This window comes from Desarmillaria tabescens, assembly GCF_030435595.1.
Source record: "Desarmillaria tabescens strain CCBAS 213 chromosome Unknown EV420scaffold_39, whole genome shotgun sequence".
In the NCBI taxonomy this organism is placed as follows: Eukaryota; Fungi; Basidiomycota; class Agaricomycetes; order Agaricales; family Physalacriaceae; genus Desarmillaria; species Desarmillaria tabescens.
In genome coordinates this window covers 210,048-234,725 of record NW_026848338.1, presented here as the reverse complement: position 1 = coordinate 234,725, position 24,678 = coordinate 210,048, and the positions used below count along the sequence as shown (strand labels likewise).

Sequence of the window (24,678 nt, the reverse complement as noted above, 5' to 3'; positions counted from 1 at the left end):
GCGTCATCTCGGGGGTAATTCGAAGCAAGGCAGGCGAGAATGAGGGTAAGGATCCGATGCAGCACTTTCCTTGGACCGCTCCAGATACGTCTGACAATTCCGGGGAGAGCGGATCGTCATGATCTCTAATCATATCATCGTGACCAAAGTATGGATTCCGATAGAGCAACATTTCACCAAGTTTGACATACATGGCCCACACCCCATGAAATACTCCGATGTATATCAAGATGATCGATACAGTGCCCGTCTGCAGAGAAGGTAAAGATCTCGTCCATTATTCCAGCAGGGAGAGACTCTCGAAGCAACCGCACATTTCTGGCTTTCCAATTGATACTCTTTCTGCTTTCGGGCTCGACGGAGATCGGTGAGCGCACGCAAGCGACAAGTTTGCTGATCAAGAACGACAATATCGTCATATCTGCTGAGGAAATTGGGAGAATATGACGGTCGAACTGAGGAGTTCTCGGTCCATGCAGCTGGTCTGGTGGCCGAGAATGTCGCGGATTGGACGTGTTGACGACAAAATGCTGTAGAATGACTATCAGGCATTCAATAAATGGTTGAGGCAAATGGGACAAAAAGGCTTTACCTATCGTTCAGCTGGAAATTAGCAGACGTCAAAGTTTGAGGCGAGGAGGCCGAACCGGCCCGGAGCCCGCTGAAACGAACAAAAAGTGCTTGCTGCCATGCAAGTATCGACGATACAAGCGCAGACTTGGTACAATGTAAACCGAATAATCATTCTTTTCTGAGTCTTGTCTCAGGAGAAAATCGCGTAACCCTAGAGTACCCATGGAACTCCACAACCAAATCTTCCCGTTGCAATTCTGCAAGCCTCTCCAGCGTTTCTGTCGGCCGTGAAGAATACGGCGCACATAAGGTCAGGAACCTCAATCGAGAAACGCCACGGTCCCACGACAGGCTACCCCTCGATTGCACCATTGTGAACAAAGAATCTCCATGGAAAGAATTATGAAACGACCAATCAATACCTTCCCCCTCTCCCTTCCCTTCGAAGGAGAAACTATCGTCTCGAAGAGCTAAATTATCAACTCTTGGAGCGAGGCAAGTTACTCCATCAAAAGCCAGAGCATTATATACATCTCTGGCTCCAACCACGTCCACTCGAAGGGACAACGTAGTCAGCGTAGTTGCGCATGCTTCCAGTATCGATGATAAGGATGTATAATGAAGAGGCGGGACCTCAAGTAGAAGAGTTTCCAGCGGGCATTGAGACTCTCGGAGGAAAACATCGATATCCGAGCTCATCTCAAAAGAAGTGACTTCAGTGTTGTCCTTCCTCTTTTCGATCCTGAAATGCTGCAACGCCGGAAGACGGATAAATCTCAAGCACGGGATGTCCGTGTACAACGACAGCCGAGAAAGTCGGGTATGCCATAACGGTCCGCTGGATGGTAGTGGGAAATGCGAGAGCTCCATCGGACACCGCATCCAAAGCTCCACCTCGGCAAGCTCTAAACCGTCTTTGAAGAGCAAAATAGTCTTCGACGCGAAAAATGTCTCCAGTGAACCTCATCAACTGCTTCAACGGCACCCCAACGTGAGATATCCCAATTCCTTCGAGATACACGTCCTTCAAGAGGTGTGCATGAAGAAACGCGTCGACAGGGCGCGCAAGGGCCTGAGAAATGGCACGTAAGACGGCTTCCTGATCCAGGCCAAGAACTAGTTCTCCTGCATCACCTATGTTCGTGCCCTCAACTGACAGACGGAGTATAGTCAGTTTTGGAAAGTTCGCCACCAGCACGGACAGGGCCTTCAATCCTGGAAGGCAGAGGTTCAGCTCTAGCGTATGCAGCCGGGACTGATGGGGAGTGAGGCGCTCGCGAATGTCATCGATATTGTTAGAAGAATTGATAGTAACGGATAACGGGATTTCCTTCGAACGATCAAGATATGTTTGGAGAAGCTCTGGGGCGAAAGGATAGTCCCGACCTCTCGTATCATCGATGTATAACCGCGACCAAGGCGCCGAAGTGGACAAAGCAACGTTTCGCCAAAGATGACACACATGGCTCAAAACCCAAGGCATGCTATGTCGGGTGTCTAGGCTATCACTGTTGTCATCACTCGCTGTGAGAGTAATGATTTCGGCAATTATCTCCGCAGGCAGAGACCATACTGGCGCCATGCGTGACTTCCGACTTTCTATCTGGGATTCTTTCCTCTTCCGTGCTTGACGGAGGCTGGAGAGAGATGCTCCCAAACGTTGGATTTGATGCTCGAGGATTGCAATGTCGTTCTCTAGGTCGATGATGTCCGCATGTAACCATTGACGATCAGCAGACGACAACGGGACAGGGTAATTGGGCACGATATTTAGAAAATCATGATTACGATCACTCTTCTGATCACAGAGGTCGAGAAAGCCGCATGTTGGGCATACAGACAACATATGAAATGGTGTGAACCAAACGATTAACTGTAACAAGAACCATTGAAATCTTGAGAAACTACTGACATAACCAGAGGTCCTACCGGAGAGGTCAATGCTTGAGAGACGTCGAGCGACTGGTATTAGGAGTCGAGGTGAGAAACAGTGAAAGAAAAATGTTTCAAAATTTCCTCCTTTGTTTTCGCCACCGGCACTCTCCGGACCGCCACAATTCCGCCGGGAACAACCTCAGTCCGAAGGCACGTCGGTGAAAGTGGAAATAAACCACTCTACAATCCTCTTCTCACCAGGATCCTTCTTCCAAGCAAAGTCCAGAATAGGCTCGATATGAAGCCGATTCTTTTGCTCAAGAAACTCGATGTCTCCATGTACCGGGATGAGGTACTTCTCGTGCAGCTTTTTAATGCCTTGCAAGATACACTCCAATTCGCCGCATGTAATCATGATCCTTCCTACGAGCCTATCCAATCCTGCGAACCAATTCTCAGGTCCCTCAAGGGGATCCAAAAACGCGATCTCGGACTCGGGGACGTCTTTGACGAGCACCTCGCAAGCGGGGCGACCTATCTTCGCGGAGATAACATCGTATTGATATCTAACTTTCATAGCACCTAAATCGCATTGCGAGTCGCTCTTCATGGACACCCAGGGGGATACGAGGCACAGTCCGCGAAATCGCGGGTTGTTTGGGAGGCTAATGGGTGGTTCGACAGAGGGGTGGCGATGAAGAATGTGTGAGAGCAGTGACAGCGTGAGATTGCCTCCAGCAGAATCTCCGGATAAAACGATATTCTCGGGGCGTACACCGGCCGCCAGAAGGAACTCGAGTGCGTCTCTGGCTTCCCGAAGTGGGATAGGAAATGGATGCTCAGGCAGTAGCTCTACACATGAACGCCGTCAGGAATGATCCAGAATCCATTGAGACGAACGGAACTGACTATAAGCCAGAATCACAACCCCGATAGATATGTCGCGCTTTTCGAGCTCTAGTTGCAGGTGCCGGCAAAAAGCCATATGGGTATCGCTGCAGCTGACTTTGTACGCTCCACCTAAAATCCAAAGTCAACGACATTTCGCGGCGATAAATGTCCAAGAAACACACCATGGCAATAGAACAAAACCTTATCCAAGCGCTTGGGTCCAATCCACAACAAGTTAGCACCATCCGGGAGTTCGTCGACCACTGGGACCAGGTTAGCTGATTTTGTCCATGCCAAATACGCGTCGATAGAGGACGGAGTCTTGAACTCATGGTTAACCAGATATCGAACTGCCGCACCAAAGCACACTCTCTTCCACTCCCGCGAGCGTTCGGCATTGAAGAATGAAGCACACAGTCGCTTTAAGACGTAAAGCGCTGTCAAACAATGTATTAGTAGAGGGAACAAGATGGCAGTCATGACCACTCACGCAACAAGGCCGCCACCACTGTCTTGGGAATCTTCGTTATCATGGTGGTAGAAAAGAAAGAGATGAGGGCATATTTGATTGTTCGATGTCGGACCTCATCATCCGCACAGCGTAATGACGATGATGCCGAGATGATGGCCATGTCGTATTGGATGGAGTCTGTTGAGGGTTTTTTGATGTTTACAGCCGGCTGCTTCGCGTGCCGATGGTCAAGTGGGACAGTAAATGCCTCCTCAATACGGGAGCAATCTTTTGGAGATAAGGTTCATATACACGCAGCGTTGACAAGCTAGTCGAAGGAGGAACCCTGCGATCACTAATGATAATGTCACGAGGTCCCTCTTAAAAATTTGTTATTTCGGCTTCAAGGACAGTACTACAATGAAAAACTTACAAAATGCATCGATATAATTGGTTTTGCACCTTCATAAAAAACGGTGTTCCGCTTTGAACATCACGACCGCATGCCCGAGTACGTGAGAAGGAAATAAATTCATATCAGAAGTTGATCCACGGGTCCGGGGGAAACGGTTCCTTTCCATGAATCATCGCTGTCTGCTGTAATCCTTAAGCGGTATGAAATGACCATCGCCATAAAGAGAAAATGATGCGTGGCTTGACCCAAACAAAACAGTTCAGATGAGAGGGCAGTTGACGATTACCAAGGGTCCTAGATCAAGAGCAGATCTGAACCTTGGACCAACAACCACCTACAGTTCCAACGTCTTCGGAGCCGCGATCCATGAACACTAAATGTTGCCCAGGCAGAAGTCTAAAAATTGCGTCCTGACGGTCCAAGCACCCGATTGCCGGCTCCTTGATAAACAAGAGTCAGCAAACCGTGCCTGGGAAAAAGTAATCACAAACCTCCACGAGCATGCCCACGGCTACTGACCAAGACACAATGATTGTCGTAACGACAGCCCAAGCACCTACATCTAACCTTCGCATGTCCACCCCTGAGCCCAATCCACCCAATGAACAACCGTGGATTGAACGGCGTCCAGCGATCCCGGTTCCAAAAAACCCACTTCGAACATTGGCGGATCTGTTGATAGCTAATAACAAGAGGGAAAGCTTTGGCGCCAGGACAAAAGGAGCAAGGGGATGACGAAAAATATAGACAATGATGGATCAGTGAAGCCGAACGTGCGTTTCTTGTTTTGAAAGTTTCGTTTAATAACCCCACGTTCAGTTCAATTTCTCCAATAGAACCGCACGACCTGGCTACAGAACTGAATAGGAGGCAGTTGTAGATAAACGAGCAATACTCACTGGCTGCATCATTGATCGAGTCGGATACTTCCCGCCGACTCCTTGACACCATGAGAAGCTTTGTCAGACCTTTGCTGCCCTGTTACATATGCAATCAACTCTGGATGCAACCACCATACCATAACTACTTGAGCTACCTGACGTTCTATTGCCGCTCCGTTGAACGACGTCCGTGCAATGGTCCTCGAGGCTTCAAAGAGTGCTCTGGATAAATACAGTATCGCATTCAAGGCGATACACGATATGCCTAGAGATCGACGTCATTAACCTTGATACAGAGTGATTGATCCTGTCATTGTCGAGGGTTTGCGCTGAAACTTTGTTTTTCTTTGGAACAGGCACGAGCATGGAATAAAACTTCTCACTGTTGGACACGATTCTTCACGAATTTGAAGTAGATATGCAACCGGACTGCGGTAAATTCTTCAAAGAAAAGTCTTTTCAACGTGTCTCCAGATGGCAGGCGTATACTGAGAGGAAAAAGAAATCGAGGTCGGCAAGCTCAATAGCGAACGGTTCGTTTACAAATCGCTGGTTTGGAAACTGGTTACTTTTTAAGCTTGGTTTGTGAGAGAAAGATAGGGCGCATACCTGTCTTGCCATTGCATGAAAACCGACGAAATGCGAGCTTGCTCTGGCTATATAAATTAAGGGGAAAACTGTAAGTAAAAGCTAAAACTAAGTACTAGGGCCAACTTACAGGAAGTACAGAAGTGTGCTAAGTGGCGAAAAATGAGAAATCAAGTAATAGCTTCACAGCGAAGCCTTACCTCTGTCTAGCGAACCCAAGGATATCCTACTATTGAACCTTGTTCTATTAAGGAAAGCAATGATAGTCTGCGGAGTATTAGAGGAATGGAGACGAAGGATAGAGAACAGTGACGTAGTGAAGGTTGAAGTCGAGATCAATCAACGAAACGGAAAAGGAAAGTGATGGCAGTCACGAGACTAGACCCGTCTCGCTTCACAAAGTCGATGACGGAAACATCGAGCTCTCTGTCGAAGGAACACGCGTCGCGCTCGACCGTCGAGGCAGCATCGTGGCAGTAGAAGCACAAAGAAGAGTAGCTATCCCAATCTGTCCTGATATGGACATGCCACTGCCACGCGAGCATCCCTTAGACCTCGGTAACATCTCGGGCACTTCAAGCCGACAAAACATTAATCATTAATGGTGGCGCATGGAAGACTGGAGCGCGCGAGAGATAAATGGGTCTGAGTCTTCAAATCGTTGACAGATTCTCGGACCACATTTATGCACTCTGAAAAAGTTACCTGGGTTAAATACTCAAAGTTGGCAACCGTTCGCTGTCAAAGACTTTCTCTCTAGAAACTATCTTGCTCTACACGTCCAGTAACGGAATCATTGGTCCTATCTCTTCGCTTTCATGTATATCTACCGGTATTCCGCTCGAGCAGCCGTTACAGAAGCTACCTTGGTCAACTATACACCTCGTTATTCATTTTCTATGCTAAGATGGCCAGCGTCATTCTGTTTCTCCTCTGGTCTCATCATCTTCCCCGCTATGCTGGGTTTGAAAGTGCTCCCTCGCCATAGGTCCATTTCTCAGGTTCATCATTGACAGTGTGAAGTACCCATCTGATCTACGTATTTGTCGTGGGCGGATTCTAGCTCCTTTACTCATCATTAAAGGCATGTCAACGCTGTGAGATGCTAGACCTATGACTGGGGAAAATCAATTCAGATAACGACTAGCTAAGGGATACACGAGGAACGTAACATCCAAAACACGCTGGGTAGTACTTGATTACATTTCATAAACCTTTTGAAGGTAGCATATCGAGAGCAATACAGAAAAAAGCGCGGGAAACAGATAAAATAACGAGTTGAAACAAAAACTTGGGACAGCAGCACGAGAGCGAGAGTGAGATGTATAGCAATCAAAAAGGAAAGGGAAAAAATGGTAAAAGAGAGCAAACATTTTCTTTCTGGAAAATGATCCAATTCGTTGACGACATCCCTCAGTACGGCCCATAGCGATGATAGCGTGATGGGTAAGGAGAGAGCCTCGGCTGCAATACGGGGGCTGTGAGGGGGCATGCGGGGTAGCAATCACGGCGATTAACATCGATGGGAGGTAGGCGCCATGCCTCTGGGACGCTGAGGAAGCATTCGGGAGAAGGAGTAGGCGTTGCAGCGCGATCCACGGGTGGACTAAGTACTTCTGGGACAAGCGCAGCCGAGACAAGGGGGGATAAGACAGGCGTCGCCGGGGTAGACGTTGCTGACGCAGGTGCGGCTGGAAGGCTGGCTGGTGTAGACGTGCTTGGAGTGCATGGAGGCGTGGGGGGCGCCTGTTTCTTGGCCTTAGACACCAATGACTCGTACAAGCTGTATTCGGTGTAAGTGAGAGGTACATCGCCGTAGAGCTTAACGAAATCGGCAACACTGTGAATCTCTGGGGCGGGGGAAGATGAAGACGAAGCAATGGGTGTCTTGGCTTTTGGTTTCCTGCGGCGCCGTTCGAGATAGTGGCCTTCGTCTTTTCGGTGGCGCGTCAAGCTCGCGTCGCTGAAAGACTTATATTCACAAAGTCCACAATCAACCGTCTCTCCAGTACTAGGCAGGTAGGTTGACGGTTAGTTGGGTGAGTTTAGATGCCGATAGCAGCAGAGGACGTACTGTGCACTGCGAATATGGCCCACGATATTGGTCTTCTGTATACTACGGGCACCGCACCGACAATAGTAGTACCTAGTCAATTGTGGCTCAGTGAGTACATTCCAGATTTCGTGATATTTACTTACGCCAGAATCTTTTCCTCCTCCGGTGCGTGTTTTGCTAGTCTGTGTCTCTCAAGATCGTGTTCTCTACTAAGAACATCGGAACATTCGCCGCATGGATAATACTTTTTGCCCTTCTGCAAAGAGCTCATATATCAGCTCCATAGCTCGTCGCTGAAATCATAGTAAGGACTTACGGGCATGGAAGTAGCAATTAGCGTCTAGGAATAGGGAAGGAGGGGAAAGTAAAGGAAATTGTTGTGGGAGCCAAGGGCGAAGAAGCCTTTATTCAAGAAGGGGAATGGCTGTGGCGGAACTCGAATTTGTCAAGGTCCGTGTCCAAAATCAGAATTGGATATTAAAAAAGAACGAGCGTCATCGAGACCGTCAGTGCGCAAATGCAAGTTGTTGACGTGAAGGAGAAACTGAAATAATGTCATACCATGAACCAGGGCTCTGTATGCTTCAGGATGATCACAAACCTCGATCGACAGCGCCAGGTACTCGATTTTCAAGACCTATAAAATCAAATAAAACGGACGTCGATGGCATTTATGAGAGTAAATCATGTTAAAGGTCATTGCACCATCGTACAGCTTGACATTTTTCTTTCTACAAAGGCATGAAGCCTGAGCATTGATAGTGCTCCTACCAGTAGCACAGCCTGACGAGCAAAAGTGCGGTATGATTTCTCGGGTGCAATATTCAAACCGCCAATTCGAGCGAACAATGCTAGAAAGTTGAAACCGCTCTCAAATTTGTCCTTTGTATTCTCGTGAAAGGATGTGACCAGCTTCCCGTTGCACCATGACTCAAACATGAGTTCAGGTGCACCCTTCGCTGGGGGCACATCAAATGCTGATATATGACCTTTGGGTTCGTCTCCGCTTCCAGAAAAACGATGCGATCAAGATCAAATGGCGCCTAGGTTCGTGCTCATGTAATCGATAAGGGAAGTTTAGGGCCGAGACTTCGGCGGTGAGGAAGTAGCCTTCGAATCCGGGAGACGACTTGCAAACACTGGGTAGGCAAGCCACTGAACAAAATGTCGAGTTGCAAGGAGCGTGCAAGACTAAAATAAAAGAAATATTAAGACATTTCAGCACAGCATGGAGCAGATCATGACCTTGCTTTGAATGGCCAAGCTAAGCCTTAAGGACCACCGATGTGCCATCATCGACCGCAGTAGATGAAAACAAAACCCCATTAAGGCGTATGCACGCGGGTCCCTGTCAAGTGAAAAGCGTGTTAACAGCCATAAAGTCAAATCAACCTGAGGATCAGTGGAAATAATGAGTGCCGTTACACTCTGCAGGGCTAATCACGAGCCGATAGCGAACTTCGGGATCACGGCAGGAACAGAGAAGGTGTTGTTTGGTTTCCTTGCTGTTGGCTTTCGATCGGAAGGGTAAAGTGGAGGGCACCGCCACGCGCACCGTCACTCTGTACTCATTCTTTGCCCAGCCTCGTTCTGACTGCCTGTAATTCAAACTTATCGTACTCTTTCCACTTATTGTCCATCAATACCAATTTATTTCCCAGGACATTTTAAAAACTATATCTTCCTTGGTAAGCTTCTTTTTTCAGTCTCAATCTATGTTCTGAAACACTGCCTTTCTGTGCCAAGGTCAGGGCTGATATCGATGCGAGTAGCACTGCACGTTACTTGTTAACTTTGGAAATGATTGAAGGTGATTAGGGTGTTAGAACTTCGGGCGTGATCGAGATCAAGCTAATGATGTTGGTTTGGAACCCAGAGATGGCCCTTGCTTCTCGCACTGAAAATAACAAATGACCGGAACCGCGGCGTCGGTTAGAACCGAAATATCGGGCGCTCTCCTCTGGTAATTAAATTAAGAAAAAGGACACTAAGTATACCCACACTTTTAACGTCCTTTTTACAAGACAAGTCAACGCCAGTCAATGCCGAGCTGCGCGTGGGTATGAAGCCAGCTGCTTTGATTTTCAAAATAATTTTACATCAGTGGCGTATCCGTGATCTTGGATTGATATTGGGCAGCATTAAGCCGTCGCGGAGTAGCAGCAGTGAGTGAACGTACACTTTTTACCAGCACTACTGTTAAAATATTTTTGAGCAGCTCGTTTCCCAAAATTAAACCCGAACCAGGATACATATTCCCTGCCGCAGATATCTGGTAAGGCAGCCATGCGGTACTTGTATTTTCCTTATCAAATCTGTAACCAACGGATTGGATTTGATTCTGATGCATTGTTCTGGAAATGGCTTGTCAGTGTTCGATCTGCCGCCGCGGGTTTATTCTGGGTAAGACTTCACAGAAGCCGTCCTAGCAGTCTGAGTATCACCTCTATGGGCATTTCTGTGTCGATCCAAACGTTCTCGTTTAGAATATTCTGTGTCTTTCCGTTATCGGTGCGATATTCCGAGGCACAATTTGCTCCCGACAGAAATCAGGCTACATGATGTGACTTTTTTATAGCATTGCTGGGACGGCTATATACTGGTGTGTCTGTCTGTAAAGGCATTTACCTTTTTCAGGGCCTTCAGAGAGTGTTAAAGGCACTGGAAATTTTTATTTTCTCCTTTTTGTGATTTCTTTTTTGACGAAGATCTTCAACTCAGTTCATTATTAAGTGCATGCGACCGTAGGCCACCTCGCAGTACCACGATGATGTAGGCGAGGGGTAGTCTTGTCGATTGTCATCGCAATTCCTAGGAGTTTCCTTACTAAACTTGCTGTATTTTCAGCAGCTTGCTTCCCGCGTCTTCTTTGCTAAAGACGGACAGGTGTTTGTCAAAGTCCAAATGTGATGCAGTCCACGCGTTGAGCCCTGGCGGAACTATAACTTTGTCACCTCTCTCCTTCCTATATCAAGGTCCCGTTCATCTTCAATCTACGCCAACGAGCACCTCGTTTGAGTTCCACTGCCTCTTCTGCTGATAGTATTGTCGCAAACGGCACACCATGGACGTGAGTACTTTTCTTAACGCAACTCTTTCAGTTGTGGCGCCTCCGGGTCGTCTCTCGCTTGGACTAATCTTCCCTCCCGGACCAGGATAAACGTACCCTGGGGGTTACCAGTAGCTCTCGCGAGATTTCAATCGAGCAGAAAAATCTTACGTGGGTGCTTAATTCCGTGATTTCTTGAGCGGCATTGAAGCTATTTTTACCAGGAAGTAGACTTCTTTCATATCGACGCACTCAAATATGCAGACGATGCTGCTTTGGTCTTGTTGGAAGTAAGCCACTCCTTGCAGCCGCTGCATGAAAAAAAATTTACGTTCACCAGTAGGGCTCAGGCGACCGACCTCCAATATTCTCGCCACCAGCATGCTGTAAAGCTTTCATCTTCACTCTACGGCATAGTTCCAACAAAGGCGCGATCACCTTCAGCATCATCGACAGGATAAGACTTCCACGACTGCGGCAGACCACTCAAGTCTCTGCAAAATTCAGCTGGACCCTGTCGCCTCTATAACTAGCCATATCCCAAATGCTTTGGCATCTGACGGCCATGGCCTCGCCTTCTCCTTTGATAACGCAGTCTCGTCGAAGAATATTTCCGTTCACCTTTCACGTCTGCCACCTCGCCCATCGATGCTCTTCCCTTCGACATCTACCAACACCCACCAGATGAGCCACTTACAGCCACCTCATTTCCATACTCCCTCAAGTCGTCAGACCAACCTTTCTACCTCTGACCTTCCTCGAGTCATCATGGACGGACTCAGTAGCAGCCGCCTGAGGCCCATTGACCCTCAGCGACAATTCCGCCCCCATCAGGAATCCGACGGGACTTTTGAACCTTCAGACACTGCTAGGCCAGTCCGTTCAGCTCGCCAAGACCATCGCTCTTCGCCCTATCAGGATCACAAGGGCTCTATTGATAGTAGCAGCTCTGACACCTTGAGTGGCTACGGCGCCGGCTCACGTCATCCCGTATCACGAAGTTTCGCCCGTCCCGCAGACTCATCCCTTCCTGCTCATCATCAGAGTGGCCACACTACTACCCCCGCTGAGCCCCCAAGAAAGTCTGGCCAAAGATCGTTCGGGGTCCGTTTTCTGAAGGCCAACTGACCTTCGTTGAGATTTGGAGCCCAGGACTATCCTCACCCTAACGGTGGCTTTGAACCTTCGGCCGGAGGACCGACCAACCTCGATTACCCAATTGTGGGGAGGACGGTAAAGCGCAATTTGGAGGAACAGCACGATGGAAGTGTCCCTCGCAAGAATGCTGCGGCACGAGGAGGCAGCGACTCAGGTTCTGTCCAATCCGATGCAACAGGGGCTGCCGAATCTGAGGCTGCCACTGGTTCCTGCGTTTAACGATCGGTAGCCTCCTTGGATGTCAGAGTCATGACTGAAATCCCACTAGACGCTGACATCAAGTCGAAACGTCGCGCAAACGCGAGCTTATTACGCACCTGCTACATCGTCGAGTCATGTCGGATTTCCTTTCTTTTGGCTTCTCTCTTCCTCTGACGTTACAAAATTAAATTCCCTTTACTACCTCTTGCTTTTGTCTCGCTGTCCTTGCACCCGTTTTCCAGAATTGCTACTGTGCTATCACTGTGTTTTGTTTCTGCTACTTATCCTCACTTCATGCTTGCACTTATATCTACCTACCCTGGAATTAGTATCGTCGGGTCGAGTCCTCGATGCTCCAGCCTTCAGGTGCTCCCGGGTTGGCATTTCATTCTACTTTTAGTCTGGATTAAGAACGAGTGTATTGGTATTTAGTGCAGTGACTGGACTCTAAGATCCTTCGATAAGATGAATAGATTAATTAACCCCGACTATTGATTTGTTAGCACTGAAGGGTGCTAACCCTTTGCCCTCGACATTCTCTTAATTACTATCGAACTTGTAAATGGAAGACGGGATCCGAAATGTAACATAATGAATGGAATTGAGTCAACTCATTAGTACTATTGTCTACAGATTGCATCGCCATATCCTGGAATTTCATGATAGGCATATCAAGAAACTCGGATGCCATCCTGTTGGGTTTAAATGTTGGCGATCTCCATTTTGTGAAGTCGTATCTCTGATTGTTCACCACCCATGGCTGTGAATCGCATATATCCACATCAGCTGTACTCATTTTCTTACTAAGTAATGGTAAGAGCGAAATAAAATTTCGACTGGAGTCCAAATTGTTATCGTGAGGACAACTTCTGTGCTCAAAAACATCCTGCGCTAAATATATTTCTCACTGTTTAGCTTAGAGTTAAACCGGCATCCGTTCAAGAGTTTGCCTCCGCGGTGTACATGGCTCCAGTGTCGTGAAACCCTTACAACGTGTGCCTAGGCGCGATCCTGGGGGACCACGCGTCTGAGATACCCCGACCCTGACGATCTGTTAAATTGCCTTAAGGTCTCTTAACGGCTGATTCCGGGAGAAACGGAACATGTTTACATCGTCCCCTTATTCTCTGACTCATCTGGGTAAGCTTTGAACTTCGCGATTCGTCTCACTAGTCCCATTTTCCTGGCGTTTACCGGCCATCGCCCATATAGAACTGAGGAGCATAATCTGACCCAACGCTGGACTGACGGCACTCTCAACTATCCGCAGTTACTTACAACAACCCTGAGAGGTACTACCATCCCCGACGGGTTTGCGTTGCCACAAGCCTCCACAGGCACGGATTGGCAGTACCACCGAGCAATCACAATTACCAAGGACCGGGGCAATGGCGACCGGATATGTCTTCCGTCTGTCTGGAGTCTCGCCACCATCAGATATCCGACCTTGGATACAGCACACCTGCCATACGTCCTAGGTATCGCGGGATAAGGAATTTATTGGATGCTATCAAGTAGGGGAGTGTCCGAGGAAGACACCCGGTCCTCTCAGGCAAAAACGAGCTGATTGAAATATTATGTGAGTCGGATACGCGTCACGGAACGGTCGCCGGCGAAGGATTTAAAATTCCACGACAGTAAAACATGAAACAGAAGGAAATACGGCATATCCTTAACACGTTGCCGACGAGACTCTGTTATCAGCAACCTCGAGCTATGATCTCTGCGCCTCTGTCTAAAAATGGGACTAGACACTTTGTTTGCTAGTAGTCGCAGTGAATCAGATCAAGTCACGATAACACTGCATGAACTTACTACTGAATATTCACGTGCATTGAATGGATAAGGGGTTGTGCTGCCCATTTTACTGCTTGGCTCGCTAGGGAAGTTGTAAACCCAGTTCAGATTGAGATATAGTCAAGAATTAAAAGACTTACGACTTCCCCGTACTCGACGACTCGCCTGTCTCCTAACGTCAGAGCAGCACTATTAGTAGTATTAGCACTATGATCCGTCAATCATTGTAACTCTCAGACAAGACAACAATTCAGGGAGAGGAATTTTCAACGTTGAACGTTGAACATTTCCTAACATTTCTCTGGTAGCGATATCAAAAGGGTTCAATTAGGGGAAGTCATGTACCTACAGAATGTCTCGGATCAGAATGATTAAGACCAGATCTAAATCTCAGAATCTTGGACCAACAGGCACCTATAGACATCGGAACCGCGATCTGTTGCCCACAAAACGCATCTAAATTTGCCTCCGGGCCATGCGCGTGATTGCCGGAACATGGTTACCAACAATAGGCCAGTCCTGGGAGACGGTAGATCCTGGAACCCCGCGGATGAACCATGGTGCCAAAAATATGATGATCCCACGGGTCACGCAGTTGTGTAGAGGTTGTCCATGAACTAGGCTTGGTCGTACCGGTTAAGGATGTTCTTTCATTTCACAGAAAGACGAAGGTGGTTGTGAGGAGAAGAGATTCTGAAACCCTCGACTAACGTGGGTATTGTGCAATAGGAAGACAAAGGCGGACGCTAAGCTGACTTGAGAAAGGCCCGTTCGACGTCTATATGGTTAAGCGTTGTTCCTTGTGTTAGCGTAAATTTGAAGTTTACTATTCAAGACGTAGGTCACATATAGAGACAAAAAGGAGGAGTAGCTCACCCGCCATCTGCTGTCGTTCAACGGATCTATCAACTTCACCTCCTCGACAGGCTTCATCATTACTGGAACATAGAAGGGAGTTCGGACCGCATTCCAATGTTCTTCGATAGGTAAAGCGTGACTCTATCCACCCACTGGGTCGAAGCTTCGCGGGCCATCGCTGATATCGTCTATGCCTTCCTCTTGATACTACGTCTTACACCATCCACAAATCATGGTGCTGCGACAGATGCCGTGGAGTTGACAAGGGACCAGGATACCGCCATATTTTTGCTTTCTCAAGACGAGTCTTCTCTGGTTGTGATTCCGCGATAATAAGTATCACTAAAATACAGCCTTCATATCAATATCAGCTGCATTGGTACTACCCTACAGATGCGGAAGCGAGCTCACCTGAGTACCTTCACGAGAATTTCCATTGTCTCTGAAGAAAGAGGCTTCACAACGGTCAGTGTCGTTGTACCATCATCGTTGGAAGCAAAATTTGTCTGTCCCACGCTTTGCCAAAAATGGAAATAATTCTTCCTTCCTTTGCGCTTTATTTACCGACAATAGGTCCCTATCGGAATCAGTCGGAATCCTGTCCATTATGTGCAAGCAGGACGATTCTGAGAAACCGGTCATCCTACTTCGTTCTGTTTTCAGTTATACTAATAACCACTTTGCGAGATCTACTCGACGAGGAAAATTGCTCTTGAAATCGTCGTTATGCCTTCGAGAAGTTTAATCAACATTGTTTTACAGAGTATTTGCCACTGCGTGAGGTTGTGTATACCGAGTCGTTCATTCAAAACCTGATCTTCTGTCGGAGTTGGGCGGTATTCTATTCCTTCTATTTTCCTCCGGTATTCTCACTCCTCGATATCCAGAAGAAGGCGGAGCCTATGCAACAAATCTAGCAAGTTAATGGTATCGATGATATTTAGATGAGCATCTGGATGTTACAAAGCCGTCGTGGGCCGGACCAAAACGTCTGGATGAAATTGGATTCCACTTTAACGGTGCATATCTCGGTTCTTGATTCTCTGAACGCGGACAGATGAGTTTAGGATTAAGTAGTGTATACAAAGTTCCGATCCTTCCATGGCGTTCTACCGACACTTTCGAAGCTTGAAAAGCGCAACATTTCTATCAGGGTTGTGATTCCAGCTTGCCGTCATTTCCATTTGTCTGCATGGATTCTGAACCTTTCCCGGAGCCGTCTATACGTAGGAATTACGTCCAAGAACCCATTGGTATTTCGCCTTGGTGAGCCAGATACAGTGTCGAGTTCCTTCTGATGGCCGGCACGCGCCATGAGGGCGCCGCCTTACCCGGAAACTCCTCGGATAGCAACCTCACCTTGTCATTGCTATTGCACATCCTACATGATCACCCCTTAGTCAAACTGCCCCCCGTCCCCCAACCCGAGATGCGCCTTCGTGGGCTATGCCTCATATCCCGTCGGGTGTCCATAAAGGATAGTTCTGGATGTTACTGGGCTCTCATGGAGGTTCGACGCAAATGCGGCACGGTTTACGCCAAGAGTGGTCGTCTCGTCGCTGAAACCACTGTCAAGGACATCTCTAATTCCGAGATGCGTTTTTTGACACTCCAAAGGGTCCAGAGATTTGATTCGCAGGACTTGAAGGGGTCGTTGAAAGGATCATCGTTACATGTGGCGAGCTGGAGTGCATAGTTCAAGATATCAAGACGTTGCATAAAAGTATATCGTCCCTGTTCGCGGAAATGCTGAATTCTTTAAGCAATAGGGCCGGCTGACTAGCTAGGCCATTGTACTCGTCTGGACGAAGGATTCAAGGAAATATCGGTTCGCAGAGTGGTTTGTATCTACATTAAAAAGCTAATAGTGGTCTCTTTGTTCATAAAACTCGCATTCAAATGTCTTTAGTCGTCGCAGAAGTACCAACCAATCAACACCCAGGTTGTACGCGCTGTTCTTTGGCTTAAAGATTGAAGGGAGAATATATTCAGGGCGGCCGACAATCCTTCTATGCCGACCGCCCGAAGAATTAGTTCGTCGAGACACTCATCATCTCGGTTTTGTAAATTAAAACGTATTCATTGAGCTAGATGAGTCAATATTTTTCAAGGCCAAGTATTCGTCTCGAACGAAATTCTAGATACCCTTGATCGATTAGTAGACGAAGGAAGGATTCATATACCTCTAGATATCAAACCAGACGTTTTACATGAAACCCAATGACAAAATAATACGATGACAAGAGCGGGATAGAAATGACGGAAAGAAGAAAACGACAGTCATAAGGAGAGAGGGTGGTTGCTCTGTCGATGATCTACTTTGGTACGACGGGTCGCAACAAACGTGCAATGAGCTAGAGATGAACGACGCAGGGAGGCGACTGTACCAGGAATGAGCAGGAATTCTTCGAAGTGGGAGGACAAGTTTCCCTCCCTCTTATTCTCCTTTCTTCCAGCTCCCTCCGAGATATCACTGATAGCAAATATTAGACAGAATTCTCACTGGGACTCTGGGATAGCGAAGAGGAAAATAGGCCTAGCGGAGTGGATGCACTTGAGTTCATCGATGGTGTTCGAACTGGGTGGATGGGATTTGAGAACAAGATAGTAGGTGAAAGACACTGGTTTGGGGATACCGAATTTTCGGCGTAGAGGCGGCAGAATCAAAGAAGCCAAGCACTGCTGAGGGCCTCGTTGTTGCGGCGAGACTCAGCGAAAAGTCTTTGACGTTCCCTGTGTCCTGAACGCGTCTGTGGCTGAAGGTGGCGCTTCAACGCGGAGTTGAAAAGATGACGCTAAATGCGTAGAAAATATACTAGCACTGAATAACAATTGAGTAGGCTGACAGAACATTGAAAGAATCTAGGTTATCGCCCATATTTGGTTGCTCCGTGTATCAGATTTTTTTATCATCACGAGTCTCAAGTCCCCGTACGAATGAACTCTAGATTGGAGCCGACTCCCCGCACTGTAGACTCGGACAAACCCGACGGATGAAGCAAACAATTTTAGGTAGGCACTACCTTGTCGTAACCGGGCCGAGAGAAACTGCCGAAAAAAGGCGTTGAGTGTTTGTATTCTTGAAACCCATGTTTTCCATGGAAGCGAAGGTGACACTTAGCCCTGCCTTGTAGACTCTGGAAGTGATTTGTTAACATTGATTTTCACGTCATGAATGCAGCCTTGGCAGCTCAATTCAATGGTTAGCATACATGTTCTCTTTGACAAACTTGAATCACCTACCATGGGTTGAAAATGTCTGGGCCGTCTTTAAACGTCAGTAACCTGTTTCGTCTCGAATCTTGGTGCCAGCTCTGGCCCTATTTGGACCTATAGCGTGCTTAGGTGTGTTCCCTCCGCGCCCCGGGACGTCCCATCCCTGGACCCTGACGATCTGTTTAATTGCGTTTGAGATTCAAAAAAAGTTCGGTCCGCAATACGGACATTCCCTCTTCCTTCAATTTAGTACCGTAACTCGTCGGAGCTTGAATTGGTCAAGGTTCAGTAATGTTACGTTCAATATTCGCTACTGGCCTTTTTCTCGCGGCCGGATATCCTTATGGCTCGGTGAATTCGTCCACAGTCGAGAAAAGAACTCGCCGTCTCACGGTGCGCCTCGCTGCAGGCACGGATCGACGACAGCCCTGAGCAACTCAATCGCGACAAGAACCGGGACGTCGGACATCGGATACGTATCCATTCATTGCGTCTAGAATGTCGCCACCATCACATATCTGTCCAAATCGCCACAGTACGACTTCCTCCGGTGAAACGGGGGATTGGCGGATTATTAACAAGTGGAGCAGGGTCGGTTCGACGTGGAGAATGTCCAGTCGCTGGGTGAACAGAAGAATGATCGTGGTCAGATATTGCCTTGAAAATTTATAGCGGTCGTTCACCCCCGGTGTCCTATGCCAATGAGTTGTGGACTTGCATCCGCGTTCTGCCGTTCCAAAAAAGGTATTGAACGCCCTGATTATAAAGATGCCAAGTTTGATTACCTCCCGTTTTGAGTCGGAAATTAAAAGACATCAAGGGCTCACGGCATCCTGCGAACGCTTTGAATTAAATGATAGCCAATTTGAAATATTAGCCAAAAGCTCATAGCCTTCACGTATGTCAACGCCACCAAAGGTTCACTTCCAACCATAATAGGTGTTGTACATGCTTGAAACCATAGAGCCACAGAGAAAGGATTCTGAAGCAAGGGCCACGTAGTATTGAGAAAAGCCTTGTGAAAACGGTTCGAATGCTGGAAGCAGGTCATTACCAAAGTACTTACGAATTCCCAGATCAGAAAGAGATCCAGATCTAGCTGGCCCAATGGATGCCTACCATTTCAGCGCCGCGATCCGTTGCACGTCATGGAATAGATTTAAAGCGGAAGCCTGGCGTGACAATAAAATGTATCACAACAGCTTGCGCAAAACCTGTCCAGAGACCTACCTTGGTAGCTTAGATCGACCCCCAGAAGCCGATTATGGATGAAGTGCTTGACGCTGTGGTCATTATTCCAAAAAGAATTCTATTCTAAACTTCGCTCAATCGGCATAGCCAGTCGAAAAGCAACAGAGGAATACCTTGCCTACATAGATATGAGCCGCTATCCCAAGTATGGGCGTATCAAAGCCCATCATACTCTAGGGCTCGCCTGTAGCACGTGATGGGTTTATTTCATGTAGAGAGGGCTTTTATAACTCAAAGAATCGGGCTCGGATGTCATGTTTGGCTGCTTAGCGCTCAACGTTGTAGCTTTCGGACTTTTACTGGCTGGTTGACAGGTTTGAGGTCAACGAAGAGAAGATACAGAAACCATTCACTTGCCGTGTACTCATCATCCAATTACGTTGCTCTTTTTTTCTGCTACAGCCGCTTTCTTGATTAGTGATGAGGCCAAATCCTGTGGATCATCTGTTTACGGTGGACGGGTGATAATACCAAAGGAAAGAAAAGCCGAACGGCCACTTGCTCTATGCGTAATATGCAAGGATCTACTCGAAAAATAAGAACGCAGCGTTATCTGCCCGCTACATCAGAAAATGCAAAGAAATAGGCCTACAACACGAACCGTGAAGGGGCATATTCACCGCCATAAAGATTTTTCCCTTTCTCCCGCCAAATGTCCGTCGTACGAGATATCATTCAACGAAGCGATGCTGACGAGATATCTTCCGCTCGGAATGACGACCTCGTCCAATCATATTGTAAAGCCTTGGGTTCAAAATCGACTACCTTTTGCCTTCCGAACCCTCGGAGTGCCACCGTATATCATCGCTGAACATATTTTCGAAGACGACAGTAAAAGTCATGGCTCCCGAGTATCCTGCCTGAAGTGGGATATTTTGGTGTTACAATAAAACAGTAGCAAAAAAATTCTCACGTGGTTCTTCTCCGTTGCTGCTACTATCGAGAAGAGTCGTCGAAATGGTGGCCATAGCGGTCGAAAAGGAAGGAAGGGCGAGTGGCCCAAAATGGAAATCACACCCTCTTCCTCAGACTCCCACGGCGATGATGACTTGTATACGACATAGATGTTTGTCCATTCTGGTGATGGGCAATGACAAGTGCCATTCAGGAAGGTAACTATGGATTTGTTAAAGCACAAGGAAACTTAGAGATATCCTTATGTTTCGGAGAGACACGGAAAATGGTCAGCACAATATATTCCTACCGGTTTCCCTGCGTTTACCTTCTGCCCTCTAGACAATCTTCTATTTGAATTTTTGGGGAATCCACAAGGACACCTGCGCCAAACTCAGGCCCTTGGGGGTTTTTCGGATAGTAGCTTGAGGATGAATAAGGTATGCATTCACTGGCATTGCCCTCTTCGTCATTTAAAAAATGGCTGTTCTTCGACAGGATAAGTATTATCTAACTTCATATGTATGTTAGAACCTCTTACATTGTTGTCAAGCTCCATCATAATACTTGAGCTGCAACCCAAACGCTGCAGACAGTTTGAGGTCCAAGGTTCGCGGGATCGATAGCACTGCTCCCGTTGATGAAAACTCGGATCACGTTCCGAATAAAAAACACCAACCAGTGCGTGAGTACCTTTGTAGTTTACTCTCCCGTCCTTTGAGCTGTTTCTTTCCCTTCGTATCAAGGGCCCAAATATCATGGTCGATTCCGCCCATCCTGTTCAGCAAATATTACTATGCAGTCGATTTTATAGCGACGATACGGAACCAACTTCACGTGTATACGGTACCTATTAGTTCCTCGGTTGCATTTCGATTTAAGCTTCTGGGTCAAGGCTTTAGCGAACCATCTTCAATCCCTTGACTGATTACGTGGCGGCCAATGATCGCAATAATGGCGATATATTTCCCGACTTATCTCTATCAAGCTCTAAACGACGTCTGAATCAGTCCTTCATCGCTCACCGGTGCGTTAACACCTGGAAGTAGCAAAGCACCATCAACGCGTCCGGGCCATCATCTCGACAGGTTGAATGATTTCATCTTGAATGATTCAGATCCAGATTTCGTCACACACTACGATGGAGGTATGATAGCCATGGCATGGGTAGTGGTCTGTGCCGTTTTTGTTCCAACTACCTACTGACACCTTACTTTAGCATCGTATATCTAAACAGATTTTGTACTTCTTTCTTCAATCTCAGGGATTGGAAAGAGATGGGCGTTTGGGTCGCAGTTTGACTTCTTTTCCGGTAGTGACTTACGCGATCTCTGGACCCGTGCTAAATGGACAAAGCGTACTTGGTCTCAGTGGCGAATCAACCGCTAGTGGTGCAAGCCTACCTTGGATTGGACTAAAACGTTGAATGAGGTTGTTCTTCACTCGTACGTCAAGCAGTCTATATTCGATTATTGTTGAGTTATTTGACGTCGGAACTCAAGCGGCGCGCACCATTCCAGGTGCGCCGACACATTGATGGCGTTTTGCCGACGCTTGTCGTCGGAGCTCGAAAAGCGCGACATCTTCGTCGGCCGTTACATTGGTTTATACTTCGTAAGTTCCATTAGTCTGAGCCGATTCTGGACCATTCTTGACGGCGTTCACATGCAGAGCTTTCCCCCGAGAATCAAGTCCTTTTTGACCCCGCGAAGCCCTGAGTAGATGTTTTCGAGTTCCTTCCAGCGGCGTAGTGGACATCTTCACATTGTCAACCTTTAGTCGAACTGTAGCATCTCGATCAACACCCCTTGCCTGCGTTTTGCCGCATCATATCCCTTGGGTGCCCATGAGGATGACTCTCAGCGTGACTGGTCCCTCATGGACGCTCGACACATAGCCCATATGGTCTCTGGCGAAGATGATCGTTAAGAACATCCCCAACTCCGAAATCACGTCCTTGGACCCTTAAGATGGACCCTAGAACTGCTTCGCGGGATTGGAGGGGCTCGTTGGCAAGACCTTCGTTACGTGCTGCGAACCAAGTGTATTATGCAGGATATGTTGCATCAGAAGCGCCTCGTCCTAATGTTGAATTGTTGCAGAAGAACCGACTCCATGGCGATCTATTCGTCTGGAAAGAGGATCCGAACGGGAAGGAGATTGCACAGCAGTTTGTTTCTACCTCCAATGGATGAAGCTGGTGGATGTCACAACATTGTCGTCGCCAAAGCTTCTACCAACAAGGCGCGTTCGCACCTCGGGAGCTTGTGGCGTTGCGGCGTCTTGGAAGGCAGGAAATAAATGCACGGCGAGCAATATCTGTCCTCCAAAGAGTACATCCGTTTCCGTGCCCGTGACTGTCACTGATAATCAAGATGCTCTGATCTTCGCATCTCCGCCGAGCGCAAAATTTCACTCCTCCAATATTCAAACATTCCCTTATGGAGCGGTCTGAATTTCACTCCCTAAAATCTTTTCTATTGCAGCCGGCGGATAGACAGACTAGAGGGACCAGACATTCAGCAAATGCATTCAATAAACACTGCGCAATTACCAATAATCACAAATAATTCAAGCAGAGAACAAACGAAGACAACAGACGATATGGCGAACAGAAAGCACAGCAAGAAGTAAAAAAGAACTTGGAGAAAGCTACGATATCAAATCGAGATACGGTTCCCCTTGGTGACCTGCCTCACTGGGGCGCGCAGCGGCGGGAGTGCGACGTGCTAGGCGCGCTGGCTGCGACAAGGTCATAGTGGTTGACGTTTATCAGCGGGGGTAGGCGGTACTCCTCTGGAATCGGGAGGAATGCTTCAGGAGGGGGCGAAGGCGTGGGTAAGCGAGGGACGACTGGGTAAGGGTTACCAAGGCCAGGCGAGGTAGGTTGACTTGAAGGAGCCAGAGGAACTTCTTCCCGAGCGCTGCGGATCAGGGATAAGAATTGGGCGTACTCTTCTGCAGTCAAGGGTACAATGCCAGAGAAGCTGGAAGAACTGGCAGTGTCGTCGTCGGTGGGGCTAGGAGATGCAGGTCGGGAATTTTTGGCCTTTGTTTTCTTGCGAGACGAGCAGGGGTAGTCGGGGAGTTTTCCCTGTCGATGTCGCGTCATATTTGCGTTGCTCGTTGCCTCGAAGGAGCATTCCTTACAACGGATCTTCTCGCCAGTGCTGGAGACACGACAATCAGTCAACGTCTATGAATAACTGTCGAAGAGAACCCACTGGGTACGAATGTGCGAAGCAATGTTGGTCCACTGTATGCCGCTGAGCCCGCACAGGCAATACCAAGATCTGCTCGACTATGGCTCAGCAGCCACCGGGTTGGGTGATGGTATTCTACTTGCCTCGATGCCTTTTCTTCTTCTGACGCATGCTTCGCTAGCCAATGCCGCTCGAGGTCGTGATTCCGTCTAAATGTCTGAAGGCACTCCACGCAGACATGGGGTCGGTCGTCTCGTTTGCTTTTCTGCAGTCAACCGACGTGGACTGTTTAGCTTTTCACAGTATCGTGATATCATGTCGACTTACAGGCATTCTAGCACTACCGGCGGTGTTGTAGGAGGTACAAGAGAAGATGGGGAATATTGTTGTAGGAAACCAAGCGAGAAACACCGTTCTTCAAGAATGGGAAAGGCTGTGCCGAAATCCGAATCGGTCAGGGTTTATGCATATGTCCCACATCACGATTGAATTTTGAGCATTGTCGAGACAGACTTCACAAACGAGGTGAACGGGAACCTGAAATAACGTCAAGCCATACAGTGGACTCAAAGGGTCGACAAGTTGTTCATGAGCCTCTATTATTAGTAGGTCCAGAGTCGCACACTACTCAAAATGTCTTCGAAACACAGAATATTGCGACGAGACTACTACCGCTTAGAGCCAGCTATCTCATCAGTCCCGATATTATCCTGCATACCCTGACGCTTGAAGTCATGAGCAGTGACCATGACGAGCTAACCGCGCTGCCTCTCATGCCCCGAGTCGACGGTCCGCTCAGCTCCGGACAGACCATTTATACCATTTCTCGGGTACAATCCTAAGGTTGAACATAATGCGGGCTGCCAATGCTGGAAAGTGAAACACCTCAATTCAATCCCTAATGACCTCACTCACGAAGGCCGAAGACCAGCTGAAGTTAACGTGTGAAAATGACTTAGAATAAATGCAGGTCCATCTCCATGGCATCAAACGCTGACATACATTTTTAGAGTTCGACTCCAATGCTTCTAGAAACATTAGGGAGAAGGCTACCCAGGATTATGGTCATGCCATCGAACAAGGCAATCTAAGACCGAGAATTCGGCGGTAAAGACGGACGCTTCAAACCTGGGGGACGAAAATTCCCGCTGCGCAGACCGATCATTGAATGTTATCAGAAAGCCCCTGGTCCATCACGCCTCAAGAGTCGAGAGCGCGTCTGCTTTTGGATGAGCATTTTACGCCTTACCAATGAGCCATATGCCATTGGCTGCACGCTGTGAATGTGACGTATCCACGCGGAAAGACGAGATCCTGTCAA

General features: G+C 47.8%; 7 protein-coding genes across 7 annotated transcripts; 2 read left to right on the top strand and 5 right to left on the bottom strand.

Annotated features, from left to right (window-relative positions):
- Positions 1 to 979: 979 nt before the first annotated feature.
- On the bottom strand, positions 980 to 2,561 carry EV420DRAFT_790460 (uncharacterized protein). The gene is made up of 3 exons (XM_060483473.1): positions 2,503 to 2,561; positions 1,708 to 2,446; positions 980 to 1,645 (listed from the first exon to the last, which is right to left on the bottom strand). The coding sequence occupies exons 2-3, from the start codon at positions 2,417 to 2,419 to the stop codon at positions 1,479 to 1,481; spliced, it is 879 nt and encodes a 292-aa protein (XP_060326784.1). The 5' UTR covers positions 2,420 to 2,446; positions 2,503 to 2,561; the 3' UTR covers positions 980 to 1,478.
- On the bottom strand, positions 2,534 to 4,313 carry EV420DRAFT_790599 (Alpha/Beta hydrolase protein). Its single transcript, XM_060483474.1, has 5 exons — positions 4,224 to 4,313; positions 3,830 to 4,168; positions 3,522 to 3,776; positions 3,358 to 3,468; positions 2,534 to 3,300 (listed from the first exon to the last, which is right to left on the bottom strand). Exons 2-5 carry the CDS (start codon positions 3,969 to 3,971, stop codon positions 2,648 to 2,650), a joined length of 1,161 nt encoding a protein of 386 aa, XP_060326783.1. The 5' UTR covers positions 3,972 to 4,168; positions 4,224 to 4,313; the 3' UTR covers positions 2,534 to 2,647.
- Positions 4,314 to 6,770: 2,457 nt separating this feature from the next.
- Positions 6,771 to 8,404, bottom strand: EV420DRAFT_790634 (uncharacterized protein). The gene is made up of 5 exons (XM_060483475.1): positions 8,332 to 8,404; positions 8,047 to 8,274; positions 7,874 to 7,986; positions 7,749 to 7,820; positions 6,771 to 7,685 (listed from the first exon to the last, which is right to left on the bottom strand). The coding sequence occupies exons 2-5, from the start codon at positions 8,050 to 8,052 to the stop codon at positions 7,088 to 7,090; spliced, it is 789 nt and encodes a 262-aa protein (XP_060326782.1). The 5' UTR covers positions 8,053 to 8,274; positions 8,332 to 8,404; the 3' UTR covers positions 6,771 to 7,087.
- A 2,390-nt stretch (positions 8,405 to 10,794) lies between these two features.
- EV420DRAFT_1750767 (uncharacterized protein) lies at positions 10,795 to 12,625 on the top strand (the record flags this gene model as incomplete). The annotated part of the gene is made up of 4 exons (XM_060480341.1): positions 10,795 to 10,800; positions 11,004 to 11,069; positions 11,197 to 11,883; positions 11,932 to 12,625. 4 exons carry the CDS (start codon positions 10,795 to 10,797, stop codon positions 12,154 to 12,156), a joined length of 984 nt encoding a protein of 327 aa, XP_060326781.1. The 3' UTR covers positions 12,157 to 12,625.
- A 5,982-nt stretch (positions 12,626 to 18,607) lies between these two features.
- Positions 18,608 to 19,261, bottom strand: EV420DRAFT_1565704 (uncharacterized protein). The gene is made up of 2 exons (XM_060474041.1): positions 18,693 to 19,261; positions 18,608 to 18,629 (listed from the first exon to the last, which is right to left on the bottom strand). The coding sequence occupies exon 1, from the start codon at positions 19,058 to 19,060 to the stop codon at positions 18,833 to 18,835; it is 228 nt and encodes a 75-aa protein (XP_060326780.1). The 5' UTR covers positions 19,061 to 19,261; the 3' UTR covers positions 18,608 to 18,629; positions 18,693 to 18,832.
- On the top strand, positions 19,129 to 20,243 carry EV420DRAFT_1565686 (uncharacterized protein). Its single transcript, XM_060474040.1, has 4 exons — positions 19,129 to 19,181; positions 19,240 to 19,563; positions 19,618 to 19,813; positions 19,862 to 20,243. Exons 2-3 carry the CDS (start codon positions 19,515 to 19,517, stop codon positions 19,797 to 19,799), a joined length of 231 nt encoding a protein of 76 aa, XP_060326779.1. The 5' UTR covers positions 19,129 to 19,181; positions 19,240 to 19,514; the 3' UTR covers positions 19,800 to 19,813; positions 19,862 to 20,243.
- Positions 20,244 to 22,680: 2,437 nt separating this feature from the next.
- EV420DRAFT_790129 (uncharacterized protein) lies at positions 22,681 to 24,149 on the bottom strand. Its single transcript, XM_060483472.1, has 4 exons — positions 23,685 to 24,149; positions 23,501 to 23,622; positions 23,379 to 23,447; positions 22,681 to 23,324 (listed from the first exon to the last, which is right to left on the bottom strand). The coding sequence occupies exons 1-4, from the start codon at positions 23,688 to 23,690 to the stop codon at positions 22,850 to 22,852; spliced, it is 672 nt and encodes a 223-aa protein (XP_060326778.1). The 5' UTR covers positions 23,691 to 24,149; the 3' UTR covers positions 22,681 to 22,849.
- Between the last annotated feature and the right edge of the window lie 529 nt (positions 24,150 to 24,678).

Bases quoted from the DNA above. Each gene is read 5' to 3' on its own strand.
- EV420DRAFT_790599 (XM_060483474.1), bottom strand. From the start codon at position 3,971: ATGGCCATCATCTCGGCATCATCGTCATTACGCTGTGCGGATGATGAG. The intron at 3,469-3,521 runs GTGTGTTTCTTG...TTTGGATTTTAG, and splicing joins GGTTTTGTTCTATTGCCATG to GTGGAGCGTACAAAGTCAGC. The intron at 3,301-3,357 runs GTCAGTTCCGTT...GTTCATGTGTAG, and splicing joins GGTTGTGATTCTGGCTTATA to AGCTACTGCCTGAGCATCCA.
- EV420DRAFT_1565704 (XM_060474041.1), bottom strand. From the start codon at position 19,060: ATGACCTGCTTCCAGCATTCGAACCGTTTTCACAAGGCTTTTCTCAAT.
- EV420DRAFT_790129 (XM_060483472.1), bottom strand. The intron at 23,448-23,500 runs GCAAGTAGAATA...ATAGTCGAGCAG, and splicing joins GAAGAAGAAAAGGCATCGAG to ATCTTGGTATTGCCTGTGCG. The intron at 23,325-23,378 runs GTGGGTTCTCTT...TCGTGTCTCCAG, and splicing joins GCTTCGCACATTCGTACCCA to CACTGGCGAGAAGATCCGTT.
- EV420DRAFT_790634 (XM_060483475.1), bottom strand. The intron at 7,821-7,873 runs GTAAGTAAATAT...ACAATTGACTAG, and splicing joins GAGGAGGAAAAGATTCTGGC to GTACTACTATTGTCGGTGCG. The intron at 7,686-7,748 runs GTACGTCCTCTG...CTACCTGCCTAG, and splicing joins GGCCATATTCGCAGTGCACA to TACTGGAGAGACGGTTGATT.
- EV420DRAFT_790460 (XM_060483473.1), bottom strand. From the start codon at position 2,419: ATGTTGTCTGTATGCCCAACATGCGGCTTTCTCGACCTCTGTGATCAG. The intron at 1,646-1,707 runs GTGATGCAGGAG...GCCATTTCTCAG, and splicing joins AGTTGAGGGCACGAACATAG to GCCCTTGCGCGCCCTGTCGA.
- EV420DRAFT_1565686 (XM_060474040.1), top strand. From the start codon at position 19,515: ATGTTTGGCTGCTTAGCGCTCAACGTTGTAGCTTTCGGACTTTTACTG. The intron at 19,564-19,617 runs CTGGTTGACAGG...CCATTCACTTGC, and splicing joins AGCTTTCGGACTTTTACTGG to CGTGTACTCATCATCCAATT.